The 17,486-nt window shown below is 45.7% G+C and overlaps 1 protein-coding gene across 1 annotated transcript; it reads left to right on the forward strand.

Annotated features, from left to right (window-relative positions):
- The first annotated feature begins 5,916 nt into the window (after positions 1-5,916).
- Positions 5,917-15,496, forward strand: LOC146185316 (trans-1,2-dihydrobenzene-1,2-diol dehydrogenase-like). Its single transcript, XM_084607799.1, has 5 exons — positions 5,917-6,009; positions 9,763-9,874; positions 11,368-11,531; positions 14,191-14,443; positions 15,480-15,496. The coding sequence occupies exons 1-5, from the start codon at positions 5,917-5,919 to the stop codon at positions 15,494-15,496; spliced, it is 639 nt and encodes a 212-aa protein (XP_084463925.1).
- Positions 15,497-17,486: the final 1,990 nt, after the last annotated feature.

Raw genomic sequence — 17,486 nt, forward strand, 5'->3', positions numbered from 1 at the left:
AAGCGCTGTGTCTACTATAACGAAAAACTATTTTTTCGTTGGATTCTCAGTCCTTCGGTTGATTCGTATTTTATTTTAGTGGTGATACCTAAAGTGATTGCGCACAACAAATTCAGTTTGGATGTTTTTAAGAAACACCTAATTGACCAAAGAAAGGCTGACTGCAACGCTCGAAGTGGGAATTCAGTATTGGTGTGGTAAATGACAGATTGACGAAAACTAAGATTTGCACATTCCTGAGACCAGGGCACGGAATATATATTGTGGTATCACTCAGTTTCTGTTCTTACTGTTGTTGTTGGTCAGAGTTTGTAGCAGCAACAAGTGATCGAGATTCTAGGAGAAATGTGACACCTATGTTCTTTAAATACAAATCCGTAATAAAACAGCTGTTAACAGCAGCTATGTTTGACAAGCGCGGAAAGCAGTTGTGTGAAAACTTCATAACAAAAAACTGCGAAAAGTTATTCTCTAAAATTTCACCTTCAAAAATTTTGTCAAAAGCCACTGTATCAAAACGCCGGAGTCAATATGTATTTTTTTTTCTTAGAAATCTCTTCTAGTAATTTAGTAAAGACACGTAAATTCTTTCCGGTGAACTGGGCGTATATGCCCAATTCTCTAGAGCGTCCAGCATGGCATGGGGTCGCCGCTCGTCGTTTTTGGTGGCAAGATCACCAGAGGGTGGTAGGTTTTGTTTTTTCCAACAACTCAGGAAGCAAAAATAATTATTTACGTATAAGTAAGCAAAAGGTAGCATAGATGCGCAATACATCGCACTTAAAATGCGGACGGGTGCTTTAAATAAATCCTAGATCTGCCATTATGTCACTTGTCGCTGACAAAACCCTAAAGTGAAGCACTAAAACCGAAAGCGCCACATGCTTTTCTTGACTAAGTCACCATTATGCGGTGCAGAGTTTTGGCGAATAGCATGTCTATAGCAAGGCCGACCAGTGCATCTAGCCTTTTTGTTGCGATGCTTAAGATAACGTAGACAATTTATCTTGCATTCAAATGCTTCGAGCTGTAGAGCTATTATTACATGCAGATAGGTCGTTGAACAGTTCAAGACTGCAGGTAAACTGCTCTCCCTTAGACACTAGTCGTTTAATAAGCACTGTCACTTGAAGACTCGATGGGTGCATGTACCGCCGCTGAGGTTTGTGATATTCTTAGCAAATATCCTGAAGGGCGTGCTTAAATACACCGCTCACACATGAATGCTTGCCGAAGAAAATTCACAGCATCTTAAGTTGTCTTGCTAGGCCCTGTAGTTTTACTTATTTGGTACATGTTACCGATGTGAGTCAGTGCGAGTAATTTCCAGCGTGAATAATGTACTTTATTTAAAACGAAACGTAGACGAAGAACTGGTACCAATTGGTTTTTGTTCGCTTACTGCTACAAGGGCCTCTCTGGCGGGAAGACCAGGATAAAGCTTATTAAACCAAATATTGTTTTGAAGTAGACTGCTTATTTCAGAGAATATATAACACTAGCACCAATCATTCATTACTAAATTGACACAACGTAATAGCTAGCATGCTTCGCATTACTGAAGCGTTTTAAATGAGGCCGATTTAAGTGTAAAGATTGAACACACTTAAATGAACAAATTGGCTTTCTGGGTAACAATATCAACATACATGGCCAAACAATATATCTAGCACGTGCCGTGAATCATGCACTAACACGAAACGGGGTCTCACGGACCACGGCATATATCATTAGGATGCTGAGCACGTAGAATATCGCAGCTTTCAAGTTAGCCGTTGTAGCTGCACAAATAGCACATGCCCCTTCGCTTTGGGGGGTTAAAACCCTCTACTACTTTAACGGAGTACCTGGGTTTGAACCCGACCGCAGGTTGCTGCTTTTCAAAGGAGGCAAAATAGAGAAGCATCAATGTGCTGTTCGAAATCAGTGCGCGTTAAAGATCCCCATGTGCTTGAAATTACTCCAAAGCCCTCCACTACCGGCACCACTTGATCTCTTTTTTCGCTCCCATTCCCATCTTCCTTCGCTTACGCTATGGTTTAGGTGTGCACGGAAAAGGTATAAGAGAAACTGCGCATTCCCTTTCCTATTAAGCCAATTAATATAGCCGCGCAAGCATTAAAATCCGGCGAATATTGACGACATTCGCCGGATGGTCGAAATTAATCAGAAATCCTAAAAACGACATAGCTCACAACGTAGTGTTGCTTTATTACGTAGAGGTCGCAATTAGGTCACATTGCGTACCAAATGCACAAAAGCGCAAGCGTGACAGTCTCGTTGAATCTGTGCTTGACCCTTTGGTGAGAATGTTCTGAAAAGAGAATCAAGACATTTCCCAAGAACTATCCCCGAATACGTGGGGCTTTTTAAGCCTAAAGCGTGGTGCTTTAGGCTTCATACAAAAGCAGAGTGTGCGAGGAACAACACATTCCTGCGCAGAAAAGCGCAGCTGTTTTCCGCTAGCAGTTATGTTTCAAAGCAAGGTTGATGCGGGAGAGAATATAGGTTGATATTCGCGCTGCAAACAACATTCCGGGGAGCTTATCGCAGTGTACTGTGAGTGAAGACAGCCTGAACGAGGAAATGCCGCTTAGACAATAGGCTGAAGCGGAGCTTGTTGTTTTAAATCTTCATGAACGAATGGAAAGATGAGCCGCGGGGTGATAACGCCTTTCAAGGCTGCGCGAAACATGGCCACGCCTGAAAGAATTGGCTGGCTTTCGAGAAGCAACATGCCAAAAACAAGGCGACTGTTAGCTGCGCTTATTTTGGGGTCCGTTTCGTCCACGGTGGTGGTGGTGGTGGTGGTGGTGAAAAACTCTATTTGGGAGCTTTAAGGGAATACATGCTAATGATGGGTCGGCTCTTGGCTGCGTGTTGTGGCCGGAAGCTGGTGCTTCCCAGCGACATCCAAAGCCCAGTCTGTCAGCCGCTTTTGAACGGCCGGGTCAGAGCTGGACACCGCAGCCTCCCATCGCTCGAGGTCGGAGAGTTGCCAAGTGGCTGGAGGGTGGAATTCCGAGCATTTGATCATAATGTGCTCAAAATCAGCTTTAGGTGCCCCACACAGGGTGCACTGCGGCGAGAACAGTCCTGGATGGATCAAAGATAAGAAAGCAGGGGATGGGAATGTACGGGGCTGAAGCTGGCGCCACGTCACCTGTTGTAGCTTAGTCATAGATTTATGAGGAGGAGGGTAGATGGTTCGTTGATCACGGTAATGGAGAGGGATTTCGTGATAGGATACCATGCGCTCGCGAGCATCTCCCCAGGCAGTGGCAGTCCCTGCTCGGCTGACGTATCCTCGAGCAAAAGAGTGAGCTGCTTCGTTGCCTGGGTGACCCGTGTGAGCGGGCACCCATATTAGTTGAATAGGGTGTTCGGGTGGGGAGAGGGAGGCGAGGAACCGGAAGGCTGGGGTAGAGATCCGACCGCGGGCGAAGTTCCGTACGGCGGATTTAGAATCGCTAAAGATGGTTGTGGCTCGGGTGGTAGCTATGGCGAGGGCAACAGCCGCCTCCTCCGCCTCCAGGGAAGTGGAGGCAAAAGTTGTACCGGCCGCGACCAGTTGCAAAGAGTTTGAAACAGCGCTGAGGGCGAACGCTGGGCGGGAGGGGTATGAGGCAGCGTCTACGTAAACGGTCTCTGGCTGGAAGACATAGTGCTTGCGAAGAGCTTCTGCGCGTGCCTTGCGGCGAGTGACATGGTGCTCTGGGTGCATATTCTTTGGCAGGAGATGCACCTTAAGAACGCGGTGTATCGCAGGGGGAAGTGTATGTTGTGTAGAGCAATGACCGGGAGGTGAGAGATGGATGCGAGCAAGGATGTTCCGGCCGGTGAGGGTAGATGATAATCGCTCCAACTGGGCTGAGCGGTGGGCTTCCGTGAGCTCAGTTAGGAAGATATGGATGCCCATGTGAAGAAAGCGTTCATTGGAAGTGTAGCGGGGTAAGTTGAGGGCGGCCTTGTACGCCTGTCGGATAAGGGCGTTAGCCTTTTCTTCCTCCACTCGCGTGAGGAAAAGGTAGGGGAGCGAGTACACAACACGGCTCAGGACAAATGCCTGTACCAGGCGTCTGAGGTCATGCTCACGCATGCCGCGATGGCGATTGGCTATGCGGCGAATGAGGCGGATTGTTTGATGAACCATCACCGTCAGCTTAGTGATGGTTGCGGTATTCTTGCCATTGTTTTGTATCAGAATACCAAGAATCCTGATGTTGTCCACTTCTGGTATCCGGGTGTTGTCAATTGTCAAGAAGATGGGGGGAGGAGGGCCTTTGTCTGTACGACACATAAGAGGTCGGAGTATGAGAAGCTCCGATTTGGTAGGGGAACAAGCCAAGCCGACATTTGCGGTAAAAGATACTACAATGTCTGCTCCTGCCTGTAATGTATCTTCCATGGCGCCAATGCTACCTGTGGTGGTCCACAGTGTAATATCATCGGCGTATAAGGAGTGGGACAGGGCAGGGAGTTTGTTGAGGGCGTGTGCCATGGGGATAAGGGTAATATTAAAAAGCAGTGGAGAGAGGACAGAACCTTGTGGTGTGCCAATGCTACCGAGTTTGAAAGATGAAGATGAGAGCGAGCCGATGGTGATTTCTGCTGTGCGATGACTAAGAAAGGCGGATATGTACTGGTGGACACGCGAGCCGACTTGAAGCGATGAGAGAGCATCTAAAATGGCAGCGTGACGGACATTATCAAAGGCCTTTGGTGAGATCTAGGGCGAGAATTGCTCGGGTGCGCTTTGCGTGGCGGGGGTGAAGGACATCTTCTGACAGTTGCAGCATAACATCCTGCGTGGAGAGATGTGGCCGGAAGCCGACAATTGTGTCAGGGAAGAGGTTGTGGTCGTCTATGTGGTTCTGGAGGCGTGCCAGCACATGTTCAAAGAGTTTGCCAAGACAGGAAGTTAGAGATATGGGTCGGAGATTCTTGATGTCGAGTGGTTTGCCGGGTTTAGGGATAAATGTGATACGGGCGTGTGTCCACTGGGCCGGAAGGGTTCCCATGCGCCAGCATTGGTTGAAGAGGTCCGTGACCGCATCGACAGACGGGTCATCCAAGTTACGAAGCATCTTATTTGTGACTCGGTCCGTCCCCGGAGCTGATGTCGTCCTGAGGCGGTGCAGCGCCGCCCTGACTTCAGCTGAAGAGATTTCCTCATCAAGGGTAGGGTTGGGAGAACCGATGTAGGAAGGGAGGGGGGTATAGGGGGTTGTAGTGACGTACTGATCTTTTAAGGTCTGAAGGAGGGCGTCATCGTCTAGGGGAAGCTGATGAATAATGCGGGTAATATTCTTACGCTGCGTGGCCTTGGTGTGCCCAGGATCAAGGAGGTAGCGTAAAAGTGACCAGGTGTTTTTAAGGCCTAGATTACCGCTCATGCGGTCACAGACCTGCCCCCACTGCTGGGGAGCGAGGTCCCTTGTATAAGCTTCAATTTCTTTCACAAGGCGGGAAATTCGCCGTTTGAGGGTGCGATTATGCTTTTGGGACAGCCAGCGTTTCTGAAGGCTGGCGTGTGCCTCCCACATGTGGAGAAGGCGACTATCCGCAGCCGAAGTGTCCTCTGGTTCCGGGATAGTGGATGTCGCCGACTCCACATCCTGTGTGAAAGAAGCCACCCAGGCCTCTAAGTCCACAATGGTGTCCGGTGCGTTTTGCCGGATGCGGCGAAATCGATCCCAATCGACCACGCAGGACCGATTGCGTTTGGGTGGGGTGAGGGAAGAGATGGAGAGCTCAGTGCATAAAATGTAGTGATCACTGCCTAATGAGTGAGTGGTCCAGCGGCTTTCTCGAACGCCTTTTGAGAGAGTCAAGTCTGTGAAGGCGTGTGGACGGCAAAGAAGAACCTGCACGTGCTCGAGGACATTTCTGAAGCACAGCTTCGTACCGTTCGCCATGGCTCCGACGCGATGGGGAATAGTGGCTGCCGGCCGCATTTCCAGCGACTTCACGGACTGCATCAACAATATGCCGCGCGAAGAGCACCAGGTGGGTTTAATATGGGCAGAACTGCCTGTAACACTGAATGACTCTGCCAGTAAAACTGAATGTTTTTTAGCAAAACTTTTCAAATCTGGCATAAAAGGTGAACCGAAAATATTAAATTTACTTGCTCGATAGATTAATTTTCAGTCTTAAAAAACTGTAGAAGCGTGTCAAGAACACGGCAGAAAATTCTGCACTTGTATCATAGTATCAGTCTTCTGTTGTGTAGTACTTTTCTTTTGTAACTGCAGAAAATTCTGATGTTACTAGTGAAATGTCTGTTGTCACAACGGATTCACGGGCAAACGCCGCACAAACCTTCTGTTGCGACTATATACACTTTTCTGTAATTTCTTGGACTGTGATTAAATTAACCCATCATTTTTCGATCACTGATTCCTTTCTCATTTCTGTTCGTCTTCATCAGTACCACGGGCTTCCATTCTATGCGTGTTTAAGGGGGGTTATACAGCATGCTTAGCCCTATGTGAGCAAAAGATTGCCGGCAAAGCTATACCTCGTTGCTCCCGGAGCTCACCTACTTCTGTTGGATTGTTACCAGGCTACAAGAGTAAAAAGAGCGTTATGGTTGGTTGATTTCTCATCGGCTTCAAGCACAACGTAGTAACAGAAGTACGATACACAATGAAGTTCAAGAGATCGTATATCCCTCTTGTATTGTCGTGCATCTTAATCACTTCCTTACCGTATCCTCAAACTTATCCCTCCTGCCCCTCACATAATCACGAACCTATGTGTTCCAGCGCACTGTGGACATCCCGGGAACACAGCCGCCCATGAACACGCCCGGAAACTCGTCAGCCGGGTAGTGAAGGGTCTGCCTTGCTCTCGCAGCGTGCGGAAATGCCTTACTCACCTATCACCAAAGTACCTTAAACTACCGCAATTCGCGTCTGAGCTACCCTCCACATCATAAATCCCTGTCCCAGGCCGAGCAAGTTGTTCGGTGCTGACTATAAGCTCTTTGCAGTCCCATTATCTAAATTATTTAATTCATTCAGGGGACAATTCACTCGATTCTCGTCAGTGATCGAGTCCGCAGACAGGCTTTGTCACATGTATCGGAACTTTCCAAACACACCTATCCCCCCCCCCCCCCCCCTACCCCCCTTTTGATAGGGCTGAGCAACAGAAGCGATATGGGAGGCTGCTCTGCGCAGCTCGCGACCGAAAGACCAACATCGGATCGTGCGATGCGAAATGGGGGTCGTCGAAGACCAAAGATTTTCGGCCACCTAGAGCGGCTTGAGAGCCCACCACCTTCCACTTTCCCAAATCCGGGCCTCCCCCCCCCCCCCCCTTCTCCCTTCACCTGACCCAGACAGTAAAGTTGTTTCCTCCTCCTCCTCTTTTGACATGAAACCAAGGACATTAGGGTCCGTTGCTTTGGAATGTTCGCCTCTTGAGGTTGCGGGTGCACAAAACATGAATATGTGTTATTCAGCGATGACCGGCTGAAAAACAAACAAATGAGTCTAAACTCGAAACAATATGCTTTACTCGGCGGTATCTGCAGGCAACCTTAATCATTCTGGTGTCCAATGACGAAACCGAGCCAACTACAACATATCATGAAAGCTTGGAAAAATAAACACAACCTTCTGCATAGGTTTCCGACTTTGTCCTCACTATAGCGCTCGGGTATCATTATTGAACAAACCGCAATTTTTTTTTTTTTGTATAGGCAGGCGCGACGCTAACGAATTTAGAGCACACAAATGAGATGCGCTTCATTTCAGAGTTTGGCACTGTTAAAAGCAGCCGGCAGCACTATGCATCTCAATTGGTAAGAATTACAAGGGACATGCAGTGGCGCGAAACAGAATAAAATCGAAAAAACAAATATCAACTACTATTTTCAGTCAATTATCGGTATCCTAAACCTCGCTGATGCACTTGCTCGTCTTTATTTTCGGAGTAAGCTCCATTTTTCCTTCAGTCTAATCGTAACGACCAGACTGGGACCTGATTAGATGCATCGCGAAATGTGTTACGGACGCGGTGTATTGCCGGAGTAACGAACTGATGGGCAAGGCAGAGCTGAGCTGGCTAAACAGCTCCGCTTGCCGGCACGAGAGTCTTTCTAACGTCGTTTTCATTTTCCTCTCATCGTTTTACCGCTTCGTCTTTAGAGTTGTTACAACATGTGTATAAGCAATGTTGTATTAAAGCTGCGGTAATATAAATAGCTCTGAGGTGGAGCTTCTTATATTGATATCAGCCCCATAAAATGCAGGAATGTGAGTAAAGGAAGCAACACTGAGATTTTAATTCGAGAGTTGTCTTGCACGTATATAATTTCCATAACACCACCTATTATAATGCGTAAGCATGAGCGTTCCCTCTGGCCATGAATAATTAGTGTTGCTATAAGACGCGTCTGACCTACTAAACGCCTAATATTTGTCCTCAAGAAAGGTTTTTACTCCTTAGCCCTTACTCGCGATCTGCCCAAACACACAGGCCTAGCCCGATATAAAGCGACTTGGCCAAACTGAGCCAATAAATATAAGGGATGCGGAGATCAGAGACTCTCGTTGTCTGCTTTATTGTTTTCGTCTATGACAGGTGCCCATTTCCTGGCGTCTTTAGTAAGTAGTACACTAAAACCGTCGGAATTGAGAGTGGGCTTCATAAAGCATACCCGAAGGCGAGAATATAGATTAAGAATTAAGCTCATAACCATACATATACAATTAACTAAAATTCTCATCGTGGAAATACAGTTTTCGCGAATGCTATAAACAATCAAATAAGAAATATTTCATTAGCAGCCGTTTGCTGGGTTTACCACGTAGTCACTGCTATTGTACATTATATAACTTGCAGTTGATAACCAAAAACAGACTTACACAACACAGAATGCTAAAAATCACAGTTATTACGTTTATTTAACTTCTAGTTAACGTTGTTCTCTGATTTACCAAATACCGTCGGTGCAAAAACATTATTCTAGGCTTGGTGCACTGCTCTGCCCCACAGCATCTCCCGACCTCATTTGTTTTCTGGCTTCTGTGCACATCTAGACCGCATGATTCCAGCCTGCACGCTGCCCTAAGCTCCAGTTTCCGACTCACTTGCTTTTTATTATTCATGTCCACATTTCCTTCAATGTGTTTCGAAGAGTTTTCGACTACTACCATAATTCGGCACCAATGCGCAAGAGTTAGCGCGTTAGGGTGTTCCTTTTTGCGCTCTGGTGCATATAACGCTTTGATTAAAACTGTTGTACGAAAACTCCCCCTTTGACACAGTACTTTAAAGCAGAAAATGGTTCAAAAAGAAGGCGTGCTTGCACATGCTTTCTTCTCAATACATTTACTTCCAGGCAGCGTAGTTTAGCTGTGCAAAAACACGTGGCCACAGGGTCTAATACGCAAGCTACGCTGGCAGCGATGAGCTGTGGGAAAATAACGGATACGAGTTTTATTTGGCGCTTAATTTTTATACTCTTCCTTAATAATGGTTTTCTATCTCACCATGTTTGATCTAAATACTCTTCACCTCGGACCTCAAATCATCGACTTTCAACTTCGACTCCCTGAGTGGCCACAGTCAGACATGAGGAAGCGTGCTCACTTATTACATCCATATTTTGATAGACAGTCATATTATACAATTTTTCTGTACGTAAGTCGACTATGCAATCAATTTGTCAAACTGTGGCCATTCACCGAGTTTCTGCTTGAATGTTTGCATCTAGCAGCACTGGATCTGTTTATTAACTTCTTTCAGGTTGTGGCTGTGGCTGGAAGGGACTTCGATAACGCCAAACAGTTCGCTGAAGTGCACCACATCGCCAAGATTTACCCTACATATGAGGAGCTAGCGCTGGATCCAGACGTCGGTAAGAAAGAGGAAGCGGGTTATAGAGATTAAGAAAGTGAAACAGCCCTCTTTGAAGCTGAAAATTTCTGCCTAGTGATTCTCCTTCTAGGCAACCTTAGATAAGCATCGTAAGGATAGAGTGATAAACGCGCGCTAAGCTAAAAAATCCCGCGCACACATTTACACTGTTACCGCATGCATATGAGTTATGCCGCTCTGAGAAATTTTACCTCCCCCCCCCCCCCTCACCTCCATCGCTCTCGGCGATGGAGAAACACTGCTCCGGCATTCAGGTTAGCAACCTGGTTGAGGTTGATGTTCATAAATCGTTTATTGAGTCATATTACCCCATCAGTTGTGTTCATTTATTAGATGAACTTTTAATAGTAAATACTGCTAGCCCGTCACATCATGTTGGCCAGCTCGTTGAGAAGCTTGATCAATGAGTTCGCTTTTTGTACAGAGTGCGTCGGGAAGAGCATGTGGATCTGTCTTGCGAACAGCCGAAATTAAGACGCGTGCATAGAGTCGAGTTAGCGGAAGCAAGAATTTCACCTATATTCAAATATAAGTGTTTCGTCTTGACCTGCATTTATTTGCATTGCCCTTAATGTAGCCGAACAATCCGATCTTGGAGAAAGTCTATTCTTATTACCAACAAAAATATTTTGTAAGCGCTATATATTGCCATACGTAACCATCACATTAACAATCCCCGTTACTTTTCGCAAGTTTTACTCCTCTGCTCTGAATTTTTCAGGTAGATAGATGGTCAGGCAATTGTATCAAATGTCATAGTATTTCCGAAAGAGGTTTATGATGCACGTAGGAATTAAAAAGAACTGTAGTGTTTTCTAAGAGAATTTTACTTCAGTAATTTAAACAAACCACGCGCACACGTACAGTGTCAGGTACAAATAATCGAAGGCACGGAGCGTTTGAGCAACGTTTCGAAACTGATCTCTGAGAAGATAAAGATTGAATGCCGGAAAATTGGCCGGTGTCATCATGAAAATCTTGGATTAAAGACTCTGACAGTTACAACCACGGTGTTCCTGCTTTTTTTTTTTTCAATTAGAAATAAAGAAGTGAGAGTGCTGGGTTTAAACACTGTGACGTTCTTATGTAAATGCGACCTAAAATATAGCAAATCAATTTAAATTAAACTTTTTGATCCCATAATATGAATGGCTCACGACGCAAATACCAATAATCCTTAGTCCAAACCAATCTCACAGCAAACATCGTGCTGAAGGCGAGTGGGCGAAATGTGTAAAACGAGAGTAGCCTGTCACGATAGGCAGTAAGGTAGCAGCCTAGGGCCTAGATGAGAATAGCCGTAACTTGGCCTGCCACGATAGCCGATCCGACAATACTAAATGACGCAGGCGTCAATAATCAGCTCATATAAATGCTCAGAAATATAAGAATGTCGCTCATAGCTGTGTCTGTGGTATACAATCTTTCGTGTATCTGCTGAGGTCGTACTTAGCGACAACCTGTTTCGTACAGATGTTGCGTACGTGGGCTCCCTCTACCCGGACCACTACCGTACGACGAAAATGATGCTGGAGCATGGCAAGCATATTCTCTGCGAAAAACCACTCACCATGAACCGTGTAGACACGGAGGACATCTGCCGGTTGGCCAAAGAGAAGAAGCTCTTCCTCATGGAGGTGCGCTCGCTAAAACCAATCAAATAATGACGCTTTGAATGAGAGGAATTAACACGACTTTGTCCTTGCACCGTGGGAATTTTTAAATAATTTTTAAAAAGATGAAAGTGGAAATAAGATAACCAAAAGAAAAAAAGCTTTTTTTTTTCTTTTTACCTGTGAGCGTCTCCTTACGCGCACTACAAGTGAACATGTGTGAGTGTGTGAATTTTTGTGTTCGCGATGACGAGGCGCACTGCAGCTCCAGAAAGCGAAGGAAACTAACATGCGCCTCTCTCTAAGCCATTGAGCCTCATCGTTTCAGTGGTCGCTTATCTTTTTAGTTCAAAATAAATTTCTTTTCGCCGAAATACTGCAGCCCACACTAACGGAAGGGCTTGTTTATGGGCTTCTCTTAGGCTAAGTTTGTGAGCCGATAATTGTGAAAAAGCAAATCTTCACAAAGCGAAAATGTTCCGCGTCTGAATTAATTTCCCTGCTCGGCATAGTTCACACGCAGTCGCCAAGTGATGACGGCTGCCGGCTCATATCATCATTACCACAATTCTACATTCCTCGCTCGGCAGCTTTTACCATAAAGAGCAGAGCTAAAATGCCTCCGCTCGAAATGAATACCGGCGGCTAAATCCCCTGATGCCTGTTTCAGGCTAAGAGAAGCAAGTCAGCTCTGACGATTTCATATTTTTATTCTGTGGCTTTGGGTGTGCCCGGATATTGTTAAAAACTTAAGACCACGGCAGATCATGCACAGGGGAAATGAAAAAGTCTCAGCTTTGCTGCTGTTGAGACATTACACGCGTGGGCGCTTTGCTTTTTTTTTCTGTCACGCCGCGAGTGGACTCACCTAAAACTACACTCGCAGACCTCCCTCGCATTGACCCATATGGCATATATGTACGGCGTATTTACCGATTGGTTGAGTGAAGCAGTGGTGCAGATTGATGTTCACGAAGACAACGGTGATCACTGTACAGCAAGAGGTCGCTTTGGAGTTAGAGCTTGATGAAGACGGCGATGTCGTCTACTTCACAGAGTGAGAGCGTGTTACGGTTTTAAAAAAGGCGTCAGCGGCTGCGGGGATAGCATAGTGATTTCCTGTATTGGCCACGGAAACTCTCTGTCTCTGTTTTTTCTGACTCGGGTCTAAAGCCCAATCATAGCAATGTTTCTTTTTTAAGTATTAGTTGGTGTGAACACGCTCTGCTGATGACATTCTGATGGCAGGCTCTGTTCACTCCCTCATGACGTCACTCATCAGACAAGCAAGGCTTTTGCCATGAAATTTTAAAGCTACAGGAACCTAGAATGTGACAGATTCTATCGAAGATTCATTTTAAGAAGAGTGGAAAGAGCCCGGTTCAGGGAACAGCAGTAGCAATAGCGATTGGTGACATTGTTCCTATCTCCACCAAGGTTCTAGATAAAGCGCAATACTTTAAGTGGCTGCAAAGAGATTTTCCTAGAATAAAGTAAAAAAAAGTCACCGATAACTGCTGGTTTTGCGTGAGGGCTGGGCCTATAAAGAGAGGAAAAAAATATGGACACTTAAGCACCGCCTTTAAGAGTGATGCAATAGCGTAGGCTACCACCCGACACATAAAGCCTCACTTTAACTAAGCTTTATATATGAACGGGCCTGCGTGGCTAGGGGTAAAGTGAACGCAAGAGCCCTGGCAGGCTGATTCTGATATGATCCTCCGATGTGAAATGAGAGACCCCAGTTGGCAACTCCTGCTAAACGTAATGTCAGGCAACCCTATATCCAATTAGTGTTCGGCCATGTCAGCTACCAGCTACCGCCTGCCTGCCCAATGTTCATGATAGTTGCACAAACGATGATACGCGGATTTACCTTGCAGATTGACGCTTCCGCATCAAGAAGTGCGCCATAGTCGAGGTTATATTGCAGCTTATTCAAGCCTGAAGAAAGCAAAGTTTTACAATAAAACGTATTGAATGCTCGCTTTTGCAGGCGTGGTAAAAAGTTTATAGCACGCTGAGAAATATTGCTTGGTTAAAGGAGAAAAAGATATTGCCACTTAACGGCCCCAACTATTGAGTAAACATGTGTATGGTCTGAGAGTCCCAGCACTGTACAAAAGTGAAAGGTAATGTCAAATCTCAATTATCCGCATCCCACATAAAATTCGTAAAATTTCGCGTTCTTTCTTTATAAATTTGTATCATTAAATTGTTCTGCCTTTGATATGGCGCGTAACACTAAAAAACAAGAAAAAATTGAGCGTCACAGGTTTCAATTCTCTTTATGTGGGTACGTCTACCAATGCCTTGTGTGTGTTTGTGTTGTCTTGCAAAAGTAAGGCAATAAAGAAAACAAAAAGAAAAAAAGTACCTCGCGGAGGTCGCCCATGTCTAAACGATTATAACCTGCATTTCCTAGGTAACGCAGTAAATCATTTACCACGCGATAAAATAGTGCTAAGCTCGTTAGAAATAAATAAATTATTGCTAGCCGTTGCTAAATGTAACCCGATTACACGAAACGCTGTGAGTTTTCGACGCCTTTAGATGTGCGCGTTTCAGCCTTATTGTGCACAAACTGTTGCCGATCATTTCATACGGTGCGGCCGAAGCAGTTGACAGTGCGGCACTAATAAGGCGTATTTCTTGCTGAGTATTGCATTCCCGTGTGGCGTAGGCTCTGTGGAGTCGTTTCCTGCCTTCGTACAAACACATGGAAGAAGCTATCAAGAATTGCGTCGTCGGGGAAGCGCGTTACGTGCACACCACTTTCGGCTGCTTCGTGCCCCGGCCGAAGCGCTTCCTTCGCAAGGAGCTTGGAGGATCGGTGCTGCTCACCCTGGGCAACTATTGCGTCAGCCTCGCCCTCCAGGTGTTCGGCTTCGAGCGGCCGGTTACGATCAGCGCATGCGGAGAACTCACTCCCGACGGTTTGCGTTTTCAACCTCTATTTCCGTCCAAGAGATTAACACAACAGAATATAGACGGTCTTCAGGGGGCGCTGAGAACAAGTTTAAGTTGGCCTGTGTCGATATACTACAGCGTTCGTATAACTGGATCTACTTTAACCAAAAACAGATATGAAAGCAAATTACATGTGTGTTTTCGGGCAGTCGTTTTCAGAAGGCCGCCGCTGTGATAGCAGTGCAATCTCTTTTCTTGTATCATTTTTTTTTTTTTTTTTGCGAAAGCAAAAAAAAAACTGGTAGCCAAAGCGAGACCTCGGGTGGCCGCCGTGAAGAGGCGTAGCTACGCCGTGAACAGGCGTAGCTACGGTCTCCTCATAAAAAAAATCAGCCTGCCATGACATTTGAATACACGTTACTCCTATGTCACGGGCAAGAGCTGCCAACTCAGGTCGCTACTTTCATATGTAAGGGTGATATCAGAATGAACCTGCCACAACCGTTTGAATTCTCGTTGATAAGCTATCCTCTACAGATAACACCTTCTAAAACAGCATCCAAGGCAACTGCATGAGAACGCTGGCGCCAGCATGTTTTTTCCCCTAACATTTTGCTCTGGCACTAAAAGACGCGTGACTCACTTCTGGTGAACTGGGCCTACAAGCGCAATACTCTGACGAACGGAGTAAAGCACGGTCTCTCCTTTCGTTGTTTTTAGTAGAACGATTGCGAGAGGACGGCGGGCTTTATTTTCACCGACAACTCAACACGCAGAAATATGTACCTATATCTAATTAAAAAATAAGGCTGGTGTAGTTGAGCATTACTCCGCACGTAAATTGCGAGCAGACTCTTTAAATGAATCCGCGGTTCGCTATTATGTCACTTGTCACGGATGAAAAAAGTATATATAATGAAGTGCAGGAACCGAAAGCGCTCCATGCTTTTATTAGACTTCGCTGTCTAAAAAGTCGTTAACGTTATGTGCAAGTTATTGGCGACTGAGCTTTGTATATTAAGGCCGGCCCCCGTTTCCTCCATTTTTATTGTGGTGTTTAAGATGACGGGCACAACTGACCTCGCATTAGAGTGTTGCGAGCTGTGACGTTATTTATAGATGCAGATAAGTCGTTGAGCAATCTAAGACTGCTGCTTTATACCTGCCCTTAAAGCAATAGTCGTTTATTAGGGACATGTACCGGCGATAAGGTTCGTGATATCCATAACAATGCCGCCTATAATTGTCCTTGAATATACTGCTTGGTGCACCGCTGATTCTTGCAAGCGAACGCCTGTCGGAGAAAAATTCACAGCATTAGAGTCTTGTGCTAGGTCCTGTAGGATAGAATAGAATAAGAAATACGTTAGTTTCTCTAGGAAGGTCTTGTGCTAGTAGCAGAAGAGGTCCATCTTCCGTCTTCTCACAGGTTCGGTGCCCCTATTCCAGGGCTCCGCTGAGCTTCGCTGCTCGCTGGGCGTGCTGGATTAGACCTAGTTGGCAACCCAGATCGCCGCTGGAGAGCCCGCTCTCCCACTGTCCCGCACTCTGGTCTTTACGAAAGCTATCGTCATTTCTACATTCCCACGTGATGTGGTATAGCGAAGGTTTGCTACCACACCATGGGCAGGTAGGTGTCCCGACATTGTGACGGGCAAATGTTTTCTTGGGACATGCAGGTTAGGGAATGTTCCTGTTTGCAGTCTTCGCCAGTACACTGCCTCTTGTTGTTTTAGATCCCGATGAGGCGGCGGATAGCGGTTCCTCCTCCAGAGGTTCAGGCTCCTCCAGAGCGTCGCGCTCTGGAGGAGCCTGAGCGCGGCGCGACCTATGTGGCCGTTCATGTAGTTACGGCACGCTTCTCTCGAATCTGTCCTGTAGATTAACGTTTCGGTACATGCTACAAATGTGACCCACTGAACATTATCTACTTTTCGCAGGACTCGTTTACTTATTTCCAACGAGATATGCACAAAGAAACAATACATGTTTATTTTATTTTTTTTATTTTTTTTTCATTCCCTGCTATGTGGACCCTCTTTTGTTGTTGAGACCAGGATCGTGCTTATTAGAAAAAGATTGCTATTGCCTAAACTGCTTAGTTAAGAAAACGTTTTATACTTGCCACTATCATAAAAAAAGTAAATTCACATAGTAATGTAATAGCTAGCTTTCTTCGCTTTCCTGAATATTTCCAAGTAGTGCAAATAATGGACATATATAATGGACATATATAAATGAAAGCAAAAAGAATGTCACGGCTCCTTAGTATGACCTATTTAACAAAGCCAAGCTACGGGTTCAGAAGTTGTTCCCAGCAACTCCCATGAATTAGGATCTAACCAAAAACAGGAAAAACAGCGCAAAAGGATGAAGGACAAAATAACAAGAGCACACAGACGAGCGCTGACTCGCAACATGTGATGCTATATATACATGTTTTTGCTTTCTGAATAAAAAAAAATTTAGTTGCGAGTGAGCGCTCGTCTGTGTGCTCTTGTTACTCTGTCCTTCGTCCTTCTGCACTGTTTTCCCATCCAAAATGAACTTCGACCAACTCGCCCAACTCAGCGTCCTAGGGACAAAACAGGGTGTCACAGCATATAGCTATTAGATGCTGAGCACGATTTCACAGGCTTGAACTTGGCCCTAGTAGCTGCGCAATCACGCAAGCACGAACAATTCGGCTAATGTAAAATATCCAGGTTGATCAAAATTAACAGCGTAGTGTTGCTCATAACAATACCACCGCAAAACACGGCGACAAAGCAACAGAAAACGACAGGACGAGCGCCCATCCTGTCGTTTTCTGTTCCTTTGTCCCCGTGTTTTGCGCTGGTCTTTTTATGAGCTAGTATGAACCAACTGGCCCAAAGAGTGATTTTGATCAAACGTAGTGTTGCGTTGACACATATAGGTCAGTATTACGACACGCTTCATACGAAATGTATAAAACCGCTAGCGTCAAAAGAACGCTGCGTCAGTGCAGCACCCTTTGGTGAGAGTTTTTTGAAAACCGACGTAGAGAGATTTCCCTCAACGCAAACGGCGAACAGGCGGTGCACTAAC

This window comes from Amblyomma maculatum, chromosome 6 (genome assembly GCF_055883805.1).
Source record: "Amblyomma maculatum isolate TAMU_Amacu chromosome 6, ASM5588380v1, whole genome shotgun sequence".
Lineage (NCBI taxonomy): Eukaryota > Metazoa > Arthropoda > Arachnida > Ixodida > Ixodidae > Amblyomma > Amblyomma maculatum.

Coding starts and splice junctions, on each gene's coding strand:
- LOC146185316 (XM_084607799.1), top strand. CDS start 5,917: ATGGCTCCGACGCGATGGGGAATAGTGGCTGCCGGCCGCATTTCCAGC. Junction 6,010..9,762: donor TGCCGCGCGAAGAGCACCAG/GTGGGTTTAATA, acceptor AACTTCTTTCAG/GTTGTGGCTGTGGCTGGAAG. Junction 9,875..11,367: donor AGCGCTGGATCCAGACGTCG/GTAAGAAAGAGG, acceptor TGTTTCGTACAG/ATGTTGCGTACGTGGGCTCC.